This window comes from Drosophila mojavensis, unplaced genomic scaffold, assembly GCF_018153725.1.
Source record: "Drosophila mojavensis isolate 15081-1352.22 unplaced genomic scaffold, ASM1815372v1 contig_136, whole genome shotgun sequence".
Taxonomy (NCBI): domain Eukaryota; kingdom Metazoa; phylum Arthropoda; class Insecta; order Diptera; family Drosophilidae; genus Drosophila; species Drosophila mojavensis.
Genome location: NW_025318667.1, coordinates 22,798,471 through 22,818,884, shown reverse-complemented (window position 1 = coordinate 22,818,884; position 20,414 = coordinate 22,798,471). Strand labels below are relative to the sequence as shown.

At 39.9% G+C, this 20,414-nt stretch overlaps 1 protein-coding gene across 1 annotated transcript; it reads left to right on the top strand.

Moving 5' to 3' along the window:
* Positions 1-396: 396 nt before the first annotated feature.
* Positions 397-2,462, top strand: LOC116804475 (UPF0746 protein DDB_G0281095-like). The gene is given in 3 exon segments (XM_044008598.1): positions 397-480; positions 1,830-2,199; positions 2,401-2,462. Coding segments are annotated over 3 exon segments (516 nt in total).
* Positions 2,463-20,414: the final 17,952 nt, after the last annotated feature.

Sequence of the window (20,414 nt, the reverse complement as noted above, 5' to 3'; positions counted from 1 at the left end):
ATCGTCGAGCCGAGCCACGAGCACGACGCACGAACTCAATAGCCGAACACTGCACGCGATGCCTTTTGAGCTATATTCATGCTGTTATATTTTTGGCTAAGCGTCGCGCTGTTGCTCACGCTCTCACTCACACAAAGCATAATTTCCCCATATTTCCCACTACCGAGTCAGAGCCAGCGGCCAAGAGAGCAGCCACCGCATTTGAGTGAGCGAGCGAGCAAGTGCAGTTGAGAGTGCGAGTGGATTAGTTTTTTTGAGTGCATTCAATTCATTTGGCGCTCATGTTTGCCAGACTTTTGGCTCATTTCCGGTTGTCGTGCGTACGACTTCCGCTGTCGTATGGCCAAGCAACTTGTGCGAACCACCACGAACTTGATTACGAGCCGGAGCCCGAATATGTATGTCGGCTACGGCCTTTGTGAGCTGCCCATTCAAACAGTCGTTCAGGATCGCACAGCATTTAACTCAATGGCGAACTGCGTATATGAAGAGTCTCAATTGAATGCTTGCCGGCCAAGCCAAGTCTCAAATGAAGCCTTTTTGGGAAGTCTATGATGAGAGAATTATTCAACTCCAGATACCCTATAAAAAATACATAATTATTAAAACGTTATTTATCCTTTGACTCCCCAAGCATGAACGATATTAAGCCTTATATTTTTAATTTCGTTAACACTTTTAATTGATGGACTAAAAGGGAAAAGTTTACGATAAAAAAAAAATAAAATAAAAATAAATTAAATAATAAAAAAAAATTATAATAAAAAAAAAGTCTTTAATCGGACACGGATCGACTTAGCTCGTTCTCCTTCTCAAGAATTTACAGTGTATGTATAAATTAAATGGGGCTAGCCATAACTCCTTTTTTCGGGTTTTTGTTCTTCTCTACCAAGCCAATATACCCTATATCACAACAGTACAGCGTATAAGGAGCATTACACCAATTGAACTTAGAAAGCAGTGCAGTTGCTCTGCCAGCAGCGCCTGCTGCCTTTCCGGCTCGACCCATTGCCGGGACGGCTGGCCCACGACTCGCCGAGTCGCCAAGCAGCGAAACTGCTGCTGCAGCAGCTTTGAATGCGGCCAAAAGCCAGCATTGTGCAGTAGAACAAGATACAAAAAAAAAAAAAAAAATAATGAACGAAAGAAAGATAGAAGAAGAACGGCAAAAACAAATAGAGATTGGCAAAGGGAAAATGGAATTCTTTTTGGCAGCAGCAGCCGCTGCGGTGGCTCAATTGTATTTTCGACAAGAGCCAAAGCAGCAGCAACTCAAAGGTTGTCAGAAGCAACAGCAACAGCAGCAGCAACAGAAACCGCAGCAGCAACAAATGCAACAACAGCAATAGCAACTACAGCAGCAGCAGCAACAGCAGCAGTAGCAACAACAGCAGCAGCAGCAACAACAGTAGCAGCAGCAGCAGCAGCAACTGTTGCAGCAGCAGCATCAACAGCTGCAACATCAGCAGTAGCAGCAACAGCAGCAACAGCAGCAACAGCAATAACAACAGTAGCAGCAATCGAAATAGTACTAGGAGAAACAACAGCCACAGCCACATCAACAAAGACAAGAACAGCAGCAACAGCAATAGCAGCAGCAGCAACAGCAGCAGCAGAAACAGCAGCAACAGCAACAGCAGCAGCAACAGCAGCAGTAGCAACAGCAGCAGTAGCAACAACAGCAGCAGCAGCAACAGCAGCAACAACAGTAGCAGCAGCAGCAACAGCAGCAATAGCAACAGTAGCAGCAATCGAAATAGTAATAGGAGAAACAGCAGCCACAGCCACATCAACAAAGACAAGAACAGCAGCAACAGCAATAGCAGCAGCAGCAACAGCAGCAGCAGAAACAGCAGCAACAGCAACAGCAGCAGCAACAGCAGCAGCACCAGCAGCAGCATCAACAGCTGCAACATCAGCAGTTGCAACAACAGCAGCAACAGCAGCAGCAACAGCAGCAGAAGCAACAACAGCAGCAGCAGCAACAACAGTAGCAGCAGCAGCAACATCAGCAATAGCAACAGTAGCAGCAATCGAAATAGTAATAGGAGAAACAGCAGCCACAGCATCAACAAAGACAAGAACAGCTGCAACAGCAACAGCAGCAACTGCAGCAGCAGCAGCAACTGCAGCAACTATAACAACAGCAGCAGCAGCAACAACAGTAGCAGCAACAACACCAGCAGCAGCAGCAGCAACTGTTGCTGCAACAGCTACAACATCAGCAGCAACAGTAACAACAGCAGCAACTGTTGCTCAATTAATTGAAATGGAGAATTCTCATTGTTGACTTTCAAGACAAATTGTCGCCAGTTGCAGTTGCATTAAGTATTTGTGTGTGTTTTCCCATCTAATATGTATGTGTACAATGCCTTTGAGTGTGATTAACAACACAATAGGAGCAACAGCAACAACGCCAACAACAACAGCAGCAACAACAGCAACAACAACAGCAGCAATAATAATGACCAGCGGCCAAAAGCAACGATGCATATTAAGTAGCAGCTTCATTAAACAGTAGTTAGGCAGCTAAGAGTACACACTCACACACACACACACACTCACACAGACACACATACACTCTCCTCTGCTTGGATGTAACTTAATAAACGCCTGTGTGCCAAACTATTCTCTAAAATTATTAATTAATCCACAAGATACTTTGATAACGTACATTGCAGCCAAGCCGGAGACAGTGGCTCCACTGCACACACACACACACACGGACACACACACACACATAGACATGAGGCACACTTAGCCATACAAACAATTCGATTGAATTTGAGTCCAAGTACTCTTGCATACCTTTGTGCTGCTTATGAGTCGAGCAAGCAATTATCCTTAGATACCCTGTGTCTGCCTTGAGATGGGGAAGCCCGACTGTCAGCCCAGACCGCAGTCACTCTAAAGCTCTACCCGCAATGCAGAATATCAGCTAGTTGGGCACCAAAGCACATCACTGAACAGTGCTTAGATTACAGCTACTAAAGAAAACTAGAGCTAGAACTAAGGGAATCGCCTTTCAGCTAACAGCCTCCAGCTGGGCTCTTAAATTAGGGAAACTTTTGGCAGCCCCTTTGAGCTTTCAATTTGAAGCTCTCATTACTACTATTTGATTTCATTTAAATCATGCACAGTGCACGACTAGCGAGGATGTTCTATGTCCATGGTGAATATACGGATAGTTACAAGGCTAGCCGGACAGATAGCTAGACGGATAGACCACCGGACGGGCAGACGGATGGATAGACGGGTAGACAAACGGATAGACTGATGGATAAACAGACGGATAGACTGCCGGATAGGTAGATGGATAAGCAGACGGATATATAGACGGATAGACAAACGAATAGGCAGACGGATGGATAGGCAGATAGACTACCGGATAGGCAGACGGAAAAGCAGCCGGATAGATAGACGGATAGACTACCGGATAGACAGACGGATGGATAGACGGATAGGTAGCCGGAGAAGCAGACGGATAGGCAGATGCAGAAGACTAACGCATAGACAGCCGGAGAAGCAGACGGAAGACAAACGAATAGATAGACGGGTAGACAAACGGATAGGCAGACAGATAGACTAATGGATAACATAATGGATCTTGGATAACGGATAAACATAGAGGCGAACGAGCGTTCAGAGGAACAGACAAGCGTACGGTCGGGAGAACTAACGCACGGGCAGACAGGCGAACTAGCAGAAGGACTGACGGAAGAATGACTTACGATATGGATAAACAATCGATAATCTAGAAAAAACAAAACGCATACACAAATGGATAAACGGACGGAGAAGCGAGCGGAGAGATACACGGACGGACGAATGAACAAATGAAAAGACAGACGGGCGAACAGACGCGCAAATAGGCGGATAGAAGACGAACAGATAGAAGGAGGGACAGACAGTCGAGCGAATGGACGAACGGGCGAATAGTCTATGAATGGATGGAGGAATGGACGAGAGGGAATAAAAAGTAAATAATAAAATAAATAATGGAAAATAAATAGACAAATAAATGTATGAACAAATAGATGAAAACTGGGCGTAATTATAAATCTATATCTGAAACGCCCCATCTTATACTTATTCACCAAGTATTCTACCCAATTTCCTATAATATACCCCTCAATGGAACCATTCTGCCCCATGAGTAGAGCTATGCCGTAAAGTGCCGCGATCGCAATTAGTTAATGCCCCAACTATGACAATAACACTTTCGCACTGATTTGAGCACATAACTCAAATCAGATTTGCAAATCAAAAGCCGCGGACAGTAATGCGATGCCGGCGGGGTAGAGGCGTGGTAGAGGCAGGGGCTCTCAATTTAGCCGTAAAATATAATTCGATTGTTGTGCACTTTCGATGCTATCCAAATTGAATGGATATTACGGAATTTTGATAATTTTCCAATTGAGTTGGCGAACAAAAAGCATTTGAAACGAAATGGGTAAATATTTGGCATTCATGATTAACTCGGCACAGGTGGCGGTGCAGCGGGCCGGTGTTGTGGTAGAGCTCTGTGGCTTACGGCTATTAAAACAACAACTGTGACAGCGGTGCGCAGCTAAAATAATCAAAAACGCATTGCGGCTGCTTGCGCTGTGCGCTGTGTGTTGTTTATTCAACAGCCACGCCCACTGCCCCTGCACGGCCCCGGCCCCTGCTGCTGTGCTGCGGCGTGTTTGAAACTATTAAACGATGCACATCGAATTTCTGTGGATGTGTTATGGCATGCACTTGAAATATTTAACAGGAAGCTGCAAATGAAGCGCAGCCAGCGAATGGCCTCATGCAACCAGTTGCACGAGTCGGGGAATCCGAGTCGGGCTAATGCGAAAAAGAGGCCAACAGCCACAGCAACAATGCGGGCAACACAGCCCTGAAATACCTCTGGCCGCATCATCTGGTGTCCCAGCTGACAAAAGGCTCACTGAACGCCAAACGGGCTTTGTCAGGCGGCAGCACTTGCACATGCACGAGGCCCGAGCAGGAGGCGGCAAATGGCAAAAAACTGTAATGCCTAAAGTTGCGAGGGGGGCGTGGCATTTGTGGCCTTGTACACGTCGGTATATGTATATGAATTTGTATTCATTAGCAGCAAAGGTGTTCTGCCCTTCTCGGGGCAAGCCTTTGGACCTGAGCCTCCCCGGGCGGTCCCCGAAACCAGAGCTCAGTGAAAACGAAGTTTTTCATTGTTAGGCGTCAAGGTATGACAACATTTCAGTAATGAAACACAAAAAAAAAAAAAAAAAAAAAAAAGAAGCCCATTCAGCAAAAAGATTTCTCACTTAAGCTAATGAGAATTGCAGAGAACGGCACGAGAATCAAATCTCATCAGCTGCAATTGAAAGTTATTTTAAATTTGACTTACGCTTGTGGGCAGAGCAATGATTTAAGTTGATGAGAATCGCAGAGAAGAGCGATTGAACTGCTGGAAATATAATTTAATTTTAATTAACATGATTAATCGTGTTAGCGTAAGCTTATGAGAAGCGCAAGGAAAAGCGCGTGCGCTATTTAAAATAATTTTTGATACAAAATCAAAATATATATAAAAATCCCAAGAGCAATGGAACTAGCTTACATCAAATTAATCACAGAGAGAGCAATGGAACTAGTTTACATCAAATCATTCACAGATTCCCTTACTTTATGAATTAAAATACAATTGCATAGAAATGCGTTTAGACTTATGCAAAAAAAAAAAAATAGAAATGTCATTTCAAAAGGTAATGCAAAATTGAAGCTTATGAGAAGCGCAAAGAAGAGCAGTTGAACTAAATTGAAACAGATAAACTTATAATTCACACGATTCTTGAGAATTTCAGAGAAGAGCGATTAAACTAATGCGAACACTTATGAGAATCGCCAATAAAACCAATTGAACCAGTTCTTCGTCTTTTGATCTCAACTAAATCTAACTCAGTTTAAAAATGTCTCAAATTTCAGAAAATTGCAAAGAATTGCCTTAAAGCTAATGGAAATTGAATTCAATGTTTGCATTTGCGCAATGCCTCAAGCCAACACTCGATGAGAGCAATTGAACTAGTTCAACATGAAATCAAATTTGAGCTGCAAGTGGAGCGATTGAACTAAAGCGCATAATATTGAATTAGCGCGCGCACACACACACTCACACACAGGCACACGTACAGAGCACATCTCTTACGCTTATGAGAATCGCACAGAACAGCGCGTGGGCTATTTGAAAGCAACTTAACAATTAGAGCTCCCAGCTTGGGTAAATAAACATACAGCGGGCACTGTGTAGCTCGGTTATGTTATGTAACTGTGGCTGCAACGGCCAACCACACATGGAATCTAAAATATGTTCTACTAACAGGCCGAGCGCAACCGAGGCAATCGAGACAGACAACCGACGGCAGCAGCAACAACAACAACAGCAACAGCAACAACAATTGTTATAACAACAGCAACATTAGGAACAATCACAACATCAGCGACAACAGTGAACAAACACGAGGCACAAACTGTTTGTCAACACTGTGCCTGACGAACTGTCGCAAACCACAAATTGTTGTTGTCTCTTGTCATCGGTTGTTGTTGTTGTCGGTTGTCTGTTGCTGTTGCACAATCATTGTCGGACGACAATGCCTGGAGTGAACTAGCCAGCAACCTGAAAACTGTTCACAGCCTGAACCTATACAACAACAGCAACAAAGAGAGGAAAAATACCACAAAAAAAAGAATGTAAGAAATAAATATAAAAAACATGTAAGAAGACTCTAGTCGAGACTGCTCGACTAGGAGATACCCTGAACCCTCCAATCTGATATTCTAATCACTGTGCACTTCTTTTCGGCACACATACATACACAAGCACGTATTAGAACGCGCTCTGCTAACTGTGCAATAAGCAACGACTGCGTTTGGCCTGCGCTACAGTGTGGGCAACATTATAAGAATTTATTTGTTGAATAATTTAATTTCTAGACGTACAATCTTAATGAAACTCTCAGAACATAATCAAAATGTTCAAATGTATGTACATTCCAAAGCACAAGTCTCTAGTATTTGAAATACGCTTTTTACAAAGGTGAGGGTGAGGGGGTGGAAATAGGAGTGGGGAGTAAATTTTAACGAAAATCGAAATTGTATAAAATATATATAAGTCTACATTTAGAGTTCTAGCTCTAAAGGTGTAGGAGATATAATTAAACAACTAGCTTTCGATAAGGTTTTTAATCGATAATAAAATATCGAGAGTATTTATCGATATTTAGAGAAAAACTTGATATGCGCGTGATATACACGGACCTAGGAAAAAAATTTCAAGTCTACAGCTCTTATATCTTCTGAGATCGACGCGTTCATACATACGGACGGACGGACGGACAGACAGACAGGGCCAAATCAACTCAACTGATCAAGAATATATATACTTTGTGGGGTCTGCCACGCCTCCTTCTACCTGTTACATACATTTCAACAAAACCATTATACCCTGATTTCCCATTCAAAATGGGTTCAGGGTATAAAAAACGAAAGGAACCAAAGCAGAGTCCTGGTGTCGACAATTTGTGAGAGTTTTGCAAAAATACGCACGTACATTTTATTGTTATTATTTATGCAACAAAACTGTGGCCATGGCCATAAGAAAAGGACACAAATGAGGGAATAGGCAAGAGAGGGAGATAGAGAGAGAGAGAGAAAATAGAGACTGACCAAGCAAAGGCAAGAAAGAGACGAAGGCAAGCGGGATAAAAGGCCACGGCTCGGCCATATTAAAGGCAACAACAAGAATTTTGCCACAATTTACCAACTCTTTTTAGCCCGGTTAAACAAATCAAGCCTTTTGGCCGTCTTTCATCTGCTTATGAAATTCATTTTCATTCAGATAGCATTATTGAATCGAAGATGCTTACCTTGCTTCCGGGAATCGTGGAGTTTCCGAATTCCAATACACATTGTTTGATATATACCCCATTTTTGTTGTTCCCTCATATTAATATGAATATGAAAATGGGAAAAGGAATCCCTCAATAAATATTTATGTCGTAGATTGTTTTGAAATTCAGAACTGCTCTGCATGAGTGAGGCCACTCGGCTGAAACAGTTACTATGCCAGCAATGCTGAGGCTCAGCGAGAATTTTCGGAGTATCACCAGAGGAATCAATTAAAAATTTTTGATACACTTCGGAGTAAAGTTATGGGTGCTAATTGACGACATAATTCGGAAACTTATTCAATACAATGTAAAGTCTGTGGAAAGTAGTGTATATTTTTATTCGGAGTTAAGTTCGTTTAGATATATCATTCTTTGGGAATATATTAGTGGTATAATGCGGAGTCGAGTATGTACACATATGTCTATGACAGCATTCGGAGGTAGGTCTATGGCCACTAATCTCCGACACAATTTCTTGAAAATCTCTAAATAACATAATTCGGAGTCAAGTCTGTCCATGAAATAATTCGGAATAAATTCTTTGGCAAATAATCGCCAACATAATTCGGAGTAATGACACAAGTGAGTCAACACATTTCACAGTGTAGTCCGAAAACTAGCCGACGTCTTCATTCGGAGTAAAGTTCATATAATAGATATGATAAAACGACAAATTCTGAGCACATTGATATACATAGATCGAACTAAAGTCCGAGAAATAATAACTAGTCAAATATGTTTGTTTAATAATACTTAAATAAAGATTAAAGCAACTTTCGGAGCAAAGTTAGCGAAGCTATGTCAACGATATAAATAGCAATTGCGATGCAGACTTCATACCTTCTTTAGATATATAATTTGGCGTATACAAAAAAAAAAAAAAAAATCAATAACAGATCTAAAATATATTTTTCTTGGATATTCGAGATGATGAGAGTCCGAAAGATCCACTTTAAGCAACTTCTCACAACTTGATTCGGATAACTTGCTGCCAAAAGGAAAACCTTTTCCAGCACACAGCAACAATTTGTTGCTCCAATATGAATATATATATATACATATGACTTACTTTTCCCGAATAACTGTCAGTTGACTCTTGGATTCTCGGAAAGAGAAAAATAATAAAAATAATTCGGAAATAGCTGGCGGCGTGCTGCGCTATAGCTATAAATAAAATAAATGAAAGAAGACAAAAAACAAAAAGTTGATGTGCCAATCGTTTACAAGGTTTGCAATAACTCTTAACATGCAGATACATGTGTGTGTCTGTCTCTGTGAGTGTGTGTTGGTGTGGGTGTGTGAGGAGAGATGCATTCATATTGAATCGTCACTTAATCATGCCACATCATGCACACGAACGCCTGCGGTTTGCTGACACACACATACATATACATTTATACATATGTACATATATACACACATATACATATATACACATTACAAATTTACAATACCCTTCACCTATCACAGCCCATATCGTGCAAGGGCCTTTGGGCGGGGCTTTCAATTTGCGGCTGCTCGAGTGGCTTTTGGCAGGCCGTGAAATTGTATGCAAAAATATTTTAATTGAATTGTCACCACGATTTTTACGCTGCCAGCTACCCATTAAAATGCAACTAACTGGCCAATGGGCATAGTCGAACAATGGGTGGCTATGTAACCAAGCGACTATGAATAATCCGGAAAGGGGCTGAGGGAAGCTTTTAGTAGCTAGAGCTACAGAGATTTGAATATTTATATATTAAATATATTGAAGTAGAATCAATCCTTTAAATTAAAAATAAAATTTAAATTTAATCAAATTAACAAGTAAGAGCATTGCAGTCGGGCAGTTCTGACTGCAGAATACTCACTCGCAGCTGAGACATAAATTTTTGAAAATAAATTGAATTTTTTTTTTTTTTAACAAAATGATTTTAGATGGATATAAAATCATTTTGCCGTTAAACTTAATTTATAAATTAAATTTAATAAAATTAACAAGTAAGAGCATTGCAATCGGGCAGTTCTGACTGCATAATACTCACTCGCAGCTGAGGAATAAAATTAATTTACAATTTAATAAATTAATTTATAAATTAATTAATTTATGAATTAAATTTAATAAAATTAACAAGTAAGAGCGTTGCAGTCGAGCAGTCCTGTCTTTAGAATACTCATTTGCAGCCGATGAAAGCATTTTTGAAAGGAAATTTTAAATATGTTTTACTTAAACTGAATGATTTTAGATAGATAAAAAACCTTTTGTAGTTGGGCAGTTCGGACTGCAGAATTATCATTCGCAGCCGATGAAAAAATGTTTAAATACAAATTTAAAATATTTCGATATTTTATTGTTTATGATTTTAGATATATAGAAAAACTTTTTGCCTTTAAACTCAATTTTTATTCAATAATTATTGTAAATATCATAATCATAAAAAGAATTTTTAATGCTAAATTAATTGAAATATTCAGCTGTGTCACAGGTGATGAAGAGGTGAGCTGAGACACCCTCGACTGCTTCAGTTGCTTAAATGATTTTCACTTTTTTTTCTGTGCTTTGTTTTTTACCATGGCCAAACAAATTTTTGCTCATTTCATTATTTGTTGAGCTTTTAACTTTAATTTAATTTTTAAATACCTCTTTGTTTTATTTGATGTTTAACGCTGGCATTGTTGTTGGCCATATTATGGCCGCGCTGCCATCATCATCATCATCATCATCATCATCATCATGAATTGTAACTGCTGAGAGCCTCTCCTTGTTGTTGTTGTCACCATGAGAGTTGATGAAATATGCACGAGATGGGGCTGCGCTATCAGGTAACGACGGCAAGTGGGCAGCGAACAAAGGCTTGCCGGCTACAATACAATGCCGGTCATGATAATGACAATGACACCGACAATGGCCAATTATGTTGGCCAGAATGCTGCCATACAGCAGATACCTCGTTCTGGATCACTAATTAGAATAACCGCTCAAACGTTACCAGGCAGAAGCCACAATGGCAACAGCAACAGCAACAGAAAGAAAAGTCGCAGAAAACATAACACAAGCCAAAGGCAGCTTCAGCTGTTTGCAAACGTTGCTCATACGCCTCGTGGTGCGATTCAATTAAATGCCACAGCAGGCAGCATATTAGATTTTCTATGAAAATTCCACTCGATACGCTTGACGGCTACACATTTCCAAAGATCAGGTTACATCAAACGATTCAATTATATAATTTATGCCTTGACAATCAATTGGCTAAAAAGATGGAACATAGAGCTTAACCCCATGATGTCCTTTCATTTTAGACTATAAATACTTTTTTCTTTAAATTCAATTTTGCTTAAGCACTTCAGCTTTCATTACGATATCCAAGGCGATAGAAGGAGATCGTGAGAGGGAGAGAGAGAGATACAAGAAGATAGAGAGAGGTACTAAAAGAGAGAAAGAGAGAGGGAGATAAGGCGAGATAGAGAGGATAGATAAAGAGGGAGAGATAGATAAAAAATAGAGAGGATAGACAAAGAGGCAGAGAGAGAGAGAGAGAGAGAGAGAGAGAGAGAGCAAGAGAGAGAGAGTGAGGAAAAGAGAGAGAGAGAGTGAGAGAGAGAAAGAAAGAGCCATGGATAGAGAGGGAGGTAGCACTAGATATATTGAGAGAGAGAGAGAGAGAAGGAGAGAGAGTTATAGGGAGACAAATAGATATATATGGATAGAATCACGAGGGAGAACGAAAAAAAAAAGAGGGGGCTGGGGGCCGAAGCACGAGAGGTAGAGTATTATATAGATACATATATTGAGAGAGAGAGAGAGAAAGAGAGAGAGAGAGAGAGAGAGAGAGAGAGAGAGAGAGAGAACAGAGAAGTGAGAGAGCTATAGGGAGATAAATAGATACATGTATTGTATATATATAGCCATAGAGACAAGGGAGCACGAAGAAAAGAGAAAGCTAGGAAGAGAGAGATAGATAGTAAATTTTTGCCATTTCCTAGTCGTCCTTAACAAGATATAGTATAAGGATGCTTGGCTTATAACAGACAAATACTTTAATCTAAATGCCTCAGAAATGGGAAGAGGTAATGAGAGAAAGAGAAAGTGACAGAGAATGAGTAACGCAGAGATAATTTAGTTAGTATTCATTATCGTCATTTCAATTGCAACAATTGTCATTTAATCGCTACAAGCCGAGACTCTCTATTTTTACTTTATTTTTGGCATGGCGACAAAATTTAATTACTTGGCCTGGCAGCCGCCGCAAATAGACGTAAGTCTGAGGTCCCTAAACCCCGATATATACAGCCAGGACAGGCCCCACTCGGCGCCCCTGTCCTGCTCTGAGCTCTGAGCTGGGGCTTAACACGCCACTCCGAGGCATGACAATGCGTGTTACTATTGTTGTTGTTGTTGTTGTTGCTGCTGTTGCTGTTTGCCGGTGTGATTACGTAATTACGCATGTAGTGAGTGCGCACACTTGTTGTTGCTCTAAATGTTGCTTTTATTTGCACGCCATGATGCTGCAGATGCCTCTCGTTGTCATTGCTCATCCTCAACCACATCGCACACGCAGGCCCCAACCCCCAACCCCCAACCCTCAGCCACCAGCCACCAACCCACCAGCCTCCAACCCCATTGCCTACAGCACAAATTAAAGAAATGCCAAACGGGCTTAACATCTTAAGGCACCCACTCTCTGAGTGTGTGTGTGTGCGTGCGTGTGCGTGTGTGCGTGTGTGTGTGCGTTAAGCCTGAGAAAATTATGACAATGGCTGAAACTGCGGCTTTTTGGGCTCTTGCCACCTGCGTCTGACTGTTGATTGTCTGCAGCTGAACGTTGTTGCCTTTGTAATTGTTTATTTGCATATTTGGCTGTGGCTGCTACAGATTAGCGAAAAGATTTCATTAAATAACATTTCAAGAGACAAAAAGGAGACAAAAAAAAAATAAAAATAAAATAAATAAATAAATAAATGTTGCGAAACCGAAAAAAAATATATATATAAATTTGTATATCTAAATGCATATGCATGCACGACTAGAAGATACCCGGAACAAGTTTATGCGAAGCCTGGAAGTTAACATTCATTATATCTGCTATACAATGATGATTACAATTAAAGTAATTTAGTTAGTTCATGTGGCAAATCAAGCCTCTTAAATCTCGTTAACTCCTGCTCTCTATACATGCAATTTATTGGAGCTCTTTATGCTCCTCTACACTTGCTTCCCAATCAATATACCCTTTGGTGCACTGTCAATTGAGCGCAGGGTATATACAGAATATATGAAACTTTCGAAACTCTGTGCAATTACGTGTATGAGCAAAGCGCTTTACAGTGTTTGCTAAAAGTTTAAATACTCGCTCAAACTTCAGTAACTTATTCAGATAAGAAAAATATTATGTGTATGCATGAGCATATATATCTTGATTTGACTATATATATACCCTATGCAGCTATAGCTAACGGGTGTATTTTATATACCTCTTAGCCACTGTGCAGAAAGGGTATGCACATGCCATAAACACTGAGGCTACGACTGCCTCTCGGCGAGCGCTGCGATATCCAATTCGGTAATCGAAATACGCCGCATGACAACTGGGGAACCAGAAAGACGCACACATATGCAGCTCGAAATGTAAATGGCCAGTGCCCGGGCCAGAGCCCGGTTAAGGCCAGACGAGCAGACGAGGCCAAGCGACATTCATTTGCATGGCAAAGCGGCGGTTTTGATTTAGCTTTTCTATTTCATTTTGTGCTTGGTTTCGTGCCAAATTATGCAACAACTTAAGACTGGTGCCCAGATCTAAATTCATAAATATGCCACAGCTGTGTCTGCATACTAAGCCGACAGACTGTACAAAGTGCGGAGTGTGAAGCAAAGTTCGATAGAAAACCCCATTTTTAAAGGCGCAATGGATGTGCTGCGATACCCATTGAATGGGAAACTGCTCGAATATGATATGCTATACATATTTAAATTTACCTAAACTCACGTTTGCTCACCCTCTAACGCCCACTCTCGTGCTCAGACTTAATTAGTTTCCCTCCTGCTCACCTTGCACATGTATAGTTCGGCCCGAGAGCTTCTATATAACAGAACAAAGGTTAGGAATGGAAATTCATTAGAGTGATTATTCAACCTTGCCCACCCGGAGAGCATCCCGGAACAGTCCAAAGTGCAGAGCCAAAAACAAAAGGAAAATAATTTTGCTGCGCTTGGTAGCCTTTGTCAAAAGCTCCTCTGCATCCACTGATGGAACGGGCAAAACAAATTATTTGTATACCCTGAATCCATTGAAAGTGGGCCACGAGGGTATATAGGTGCTTCCTGAAGCATATAGCAAAAGGAGGCGTGGCTGACAGCATTATGTATATGTATATATATATTCGTATATACATATATAAATTTGTACCAAACGAGAGTGGTCTATGTCTGCAGTTCCGTTCGTCTGCATTGAATTTTTTATATTTACAACTCTAAAATTAAAAAAAAAAAAAAAAATTATATAGTAATATTTCCATTTAGTTAATATTCCTAAATCAGCTACTGCTTCAGGCGTAAGAACTGGAATTTTTTTGCAAGAAAGTTTCAAATTTTACAAACAAGCTGAAGTTCATTTGCAAATATAGCCCATATCGGACAGAGTTTTTATTGTTTTCTAAATGGAAATATATTTCATTGCATATTTAGATTATATGCTGAAAATTGCATTGCAATCTGTTAAGTGGAGTAGATGTTATTAAAAGAGAGCAATGAGTTTGAATTCAGATTTAGTAGAAAATTCTTAAAGCTATTTACTTTTGTCTTTACTAATCGAAACACTACAAAGTCAGGGTAGCTCCAAGTCGTTCAGTCTACTTGGGGTTTGCTTCCTTCCTTTATTTTTTGCAACGTTTTGCTGATTCTTCTTTGTAAGAAATTGCTAGGAAGTGCTGCGAATACTCTACTCATTTGATTAAATGAAGCCCCATTGAAATTTCTTCCAAATTTTTCAGAATTTACATTCAGGATTTTATTTTTTGTTCCTAGACAACAAAGTTTGCACGCATTAAGGGGAGAGGGCTGGCAGTACTTGTCATATGTCTGTCATATCAGTCTGATGTAGACATTGAATCACAACTCGGGCATGTTTGTCGCCAATGTTACTTAGAAATCATCAAAATTTAAATATTGATTCGTGAGTGAATTGAATTTGTGTTGCTGTTGCTATTTGCTGCTTGCTGCTTGCTGCTTGCTGTTGCTTGTTATGGCCTTCACGCGGCGATGCGCAGTCAATGGCTGGATAACATGGCCAACACGTGTAATCTATGGTATATCTCAACCTGAGCATAACTCTCTGTCTCGCTGTTGTCTCTCAATCTGCCTGTGTGTGTGTGTGTGCGTGTGTGTGTGTGCTGCAGTGCGTGAGTCTGAAGTATGTGCAAACAGCTGTCGCGTGTCACCGGCTGGTTACTCGTTCGCATGAAGCGGAAACGGAAATTACGTGCACGATGGCTGCGTCGCTGCGACGCCAGCGTCGACAATTCATCGATGACTGTTGCTTGCTCTGAATGTTGAAAAATCCGTTGAGCAACATTCGCCAGGCACTGGCACTGGCACTGGCAATGGCAATGGCAATCAGACGCGCTGCCCCTACACACGCCCCCTCGCCCGCCTCTGGCTACGCTCTAGCTGCGCTTTAATTAAATCGCAAAAGACGCGCCGCACATAATGAAACTCATTTATTATATATATGTCAGTGAGAGAGTGCGTGCGTGTGTGTGTGTGAGTGTGTCCCACTCCATCACACTCTCGCTGTCGCTTTCCCTCTCCCTCTCTCTCCCTCTCTCTCCCACTCTATTAGCTTGAATACACTCTCAGCGGGCTGGCCAGTATTCTGCTGTATGCTTAACACCTACAAATCGCCAAGGGTTCGGCTCGGTTCGACTCAAAAGATTTTCAACATCCCCCAAAAAATTTATGCAGCATACTTTTTGGGGCCGCGTCCTGCTCTACGTGGCTTATTAAAATTATAGCTGGCTGTTGTTGTTGTTGCTGTTGCTGTAGTCGTTGTGGCAAATGTAAAAAGTATCAAAGTGACTCAAGCAGTGGACAAACTTTCACATTTTCTCGCCTGCATTTTAAAAACCAACCCGAAAATTGTAAATTTTTAATATATGCCATCAAGATTTTTCCCTTTTGCCCCAAATATAATTATATATATATATATACTTTATATATTTATGTGTATATATATTAACGTGTTGAAATTGTAAGGAAAGCGTTTTCTGAAGCGTTGGCATATGTAAATCGCGCCGCAGTGAAGAGCTCCACTGCGGCGCCGTTAAAGAGTAAATATTGTAATTTCCATTATTCGAGTAATTTACGAGTGCGCGCTTCCGCTGTGCGCTGGCCAGGTAGCCCACCCGCTCACCTGCCCACCTGCCCACCCGTCACACCTTCCCATCCGTTCCGCAACTGCAAATGACACAAATGGCGGGCATAAAGCATTCTTACGATTAAGCGACGGCTAAACCCTTTCGCAACGAATTCATTTCATATTCGAGCGCCAGCGACCCCCAAGCGCTACGCCCCAAACTATAACCAGCAGCTGGGAGCTGGTAGCTGGTAGCTGGTAGCCCCGGCCAACGGGACGTATGAGTAATTTGACAGTGCGCGCAATTAATTTGGCGCTTCGTTTCGTTATGCCCTACCCCCCACCCCACCCATTATGTTCCATTCCTTGGCCTTTCGCTCGCCGGCCATTTAATTGTATTATAAAGCACCGAATGCCATGCCAAGCCAGAGCAGCGTGAGAGCAAAGCAGCGCATCAATGCGGATTAGCAATCAGCAAAACAAACACGAGACGCAAACAAACAAGAAAACGTGCTGCGCAAGGACATAACTGACAAGCCGATACCCTAAGCAGAGAGTGGGGATCAAGTTCAGATATGATGTGAGAGATTGTGAAAATCTATGGGCTGAATAAGCCTACACATATAATGAAAGAACTCTCTATCAAGGTTGATATGCAAGAAATCATTATATCAGGAGTGTTTAATTGATTTTCGATATGCTTAGAAAATAAACTAAGCAGAGACTGGGGATAAAGCTTAGATATGATGTGAGAGAATGTACAAATCTATGGGCTAAATATGCCTACACATATAATGAAAGAACTCTCTATCAAGATATATATGCATATCGATTAATGATCTATATAAGAAATCAATATATGTGCAGAGTTTAATTAAATTTTGATATGCTGTCAATATCGATAAATATCGATTGGTGATCTATACAAGAAATCAATATATATGGAATGATCAATTGAATTTTTACGTGCTTGAAAAATAATCTAGGCAGAGAGTGGGAAACAAGTTTAGATATGATGCGAGACAATCTGAAAATATACGAGTTATACAAGCTGTAAATATATACATTGAAAGAGCTTTCTGTCAAGAGCGATATATATCGATTAGTTATCTATTTTAAAAGAATATATGTATATATATAGTTAGGGGGTACTCAGAAGTACATGGGCCATGAGCATAAAATACTTATTTGATCAAATTATGGTGACTTGTTTTAAATGACTTATGGAAACAAATAGAAAACTATTTCTAGATCGATAGGCATATCGATTAGTTATAAATAAAATCGATAGCAATATAAATTGATATGCATTTGATCTATTCCGCTTTTAAAAGGTCATTGATGTTATGTTCTACGCATATTTATTGTGTTATTAAGTTCTCTCACTTTGTTAAATAACTATAAATTTCCAAATACTTCTGTTCAGCTCAAGAATGAGAATCTGTCATGCAGATAATTATAGAAAAAAAGTATTATTATCAGTGCAATATTTTGCTTTCTTATAGCTATCTCTCTCAACTCTCGTAACAAATATGAAGCTGCATCTCGTTACTTCTTCCAGCATGCAGAAATAGGAGGACTTTTGTCTACCACTGTTCATATGTAGGGTACGCAAACTTTATTTGCCGACTGTATGCCACTTAACTTGCCATAATAATTTATAGACTCTGTCAAGCTGAGGAGAATAAGAACTTCTCGTTTGACTCAGCTTGTGTATTCAGGTGTTCAGCTTAATAAGTTCTCAAATCCGTAAACAACGCCCGCAGATTATGTACACTCGACCACATTCTAGACGCTCAAATGCAAATGAAACAACAATTGAGTGCTATTGCAATCGACTGTAAGCGACTTGAGAATGCTCGTTCACGGTTGGACAAATAATTGAATTGAAGGGCTTAAAATTTTAATTGATTCCACTGGTCTGATCTGGATTTAACAGAGAGAACAACAAGTTAGCTCTAGGTGGCTCTGTTGAAGATACGATTATCATCGATTTATCAGAGCTCAAAAGGTTCCCATTTTCAAGTTCCTTGGCTCTCAGCTCAAATAGCAAAATTATAGTACAGTCGAGTCTCGATAATTCAAAATGGCAAGGGGATCAGACATTTTGCGATTTACACAGAAATTCAAACTATCGAAAATGATCGAGAACGATTTTTTTTTTCGATTTATCGCGGTTTTCGATTTAGCGAGGTGCGAATTATCGAGACTCTACTGTAATTACATATCTATATAGACTCTTCCGCTGCTGCCTGCTCCTGTATTAATATCGAATACAATTAATTTCACAATTTATGTCGCTCGTTTGAATTGACAATTGGCATCGATGTGGCTGTATCAGCTAAATATGCGCACATCAGCAACAATGCAACAACATTGATGCACACACACACACGCACACATACACTCGCACACAATTGATTTGATAGCATTCATAAGTAATTTGAAAACTCACTTCGATTCAATATGCAGTCCAATTGCATTAAAATGCAAATTTCATTTAAATTATTGTCAACTTGCATTAAATATTAATGAATGCGCTCAAATCGAATAGAATCGAGTTGACTTTTAAGCAAATTGCAAAATCAACCAAAAAAAAAAAAACAAGTTCATTTGAATTATGAAATTATTATCAATAGGTGAGAGTAAAAGACAGCATGATAAAGAATGGGAGAGAAAGAGAGATATCTAGTTGGCAGTCGCACTCTAGAAAATACTCTGAAGCCTGTGATCTGCTGCTGTTAGATAAATTTGGGTAGATTTATCTTATGTAAGGCCAATATAAAAAATAAAAAAAAAAAAATATATGAAAAAAAAACACGAAAAAATATATCAGCTTAAATATTAAATTTATATATGTATTATCTAACTAATTCTCCAAATTTTATATATAAGCTGGCATTCAAAAAAAATAAAATTAAATAAAAAATAAAATAAAATAAAAGAATTAATAAAATTACATAAATATTAAATATTAAATGAAGACAGTTCGAGTAAAAATAAACATAAATCAATTATCATTATTTATTAAGAATTTCTGTATCTATGCAAACAAAAAGTATCAAAGATAAATAATAATAATAAAAAAATAAATTTTAAATCAAATATTTTATGGCATCGCATACAAAGCTTTTCATAAAAGCAACATTCCCCAAATGCACATGGAGCTAGAGTATAAACTCATTGAGCTTACTGTAATTTAAATTTAAACTTGAAAACTTAATCATAATAATTGTAATGCAAGCTTTTATTAAAAAAAAAAAAATATATATATATATATAGATGAAAATATAAAATGATGTAATATCGAATAACGCATCGAACTGTAAAATCCTCAATTCAAGCTTTAATTCTCAGTTTACCACTTAGTAAATTGTTTACTAATCTTCGCCTCGCCTCAGTGGATATGTAAAGAAAATGCCGTATTATAATAAATAATTAATTGCAATAAATAAATGAATTTGATTGCAAACCCAATTATTTGATTGAACAAACATATTGAGCCCAAGGCCCTGACAACCAGACTTGACCTGCCTGACCCGTTCGCTGGTGAAGCACGAAAAAGGCTCGCGCTCGGCACCGAGAGCCTTGAGACATTTATGGGAAAAAGTACGGCGTGGGCGTGGTCAAGTTGAAGGATCGAACTTTGTTGCCCATTGCAATGGCAACGAAACGAGCCTATTCTACTGCCATGTTCTATTGCTTGTAATTTATGTTAAACTTTGTGGTTGCCCTCGACAACAGAAGGCCAAACAGAGGCTGTGACTGGACCCTGACCAGCTGTCTGTCTGTCTAGCTGGCTGGCCGTCTGTCCGTCTATCCGTCTGGCTGTTTGTTTGTCAGCTTAACTGCTCTGTTGTTGTTGTTGTTGTTTATATGTATCGTAGTTTTCTCTGGCTAGCCATGACTGCAACATTGAGTTTGCTGCTGCGCGCACTAATTAACTGACTTGAAAAGTAATTAAGTCATTTGTCTGATTCCCAGACGGATTTGCCTTCGACTCAGCCTCGACTGCGAAAGTGTTTCGACTTGTTTTTGTTTCGTTCTCTTCTCTGCTGCTCTCTCTGTGTGCGTTGCGGTTGCTGCTGCTGCTGCTGTCGCCTTGGCTCGTTTGGTAATTGCTGACCTGAAGCCGTAGATAATCAAAAGTGGAAATCCTTGTCTCCAC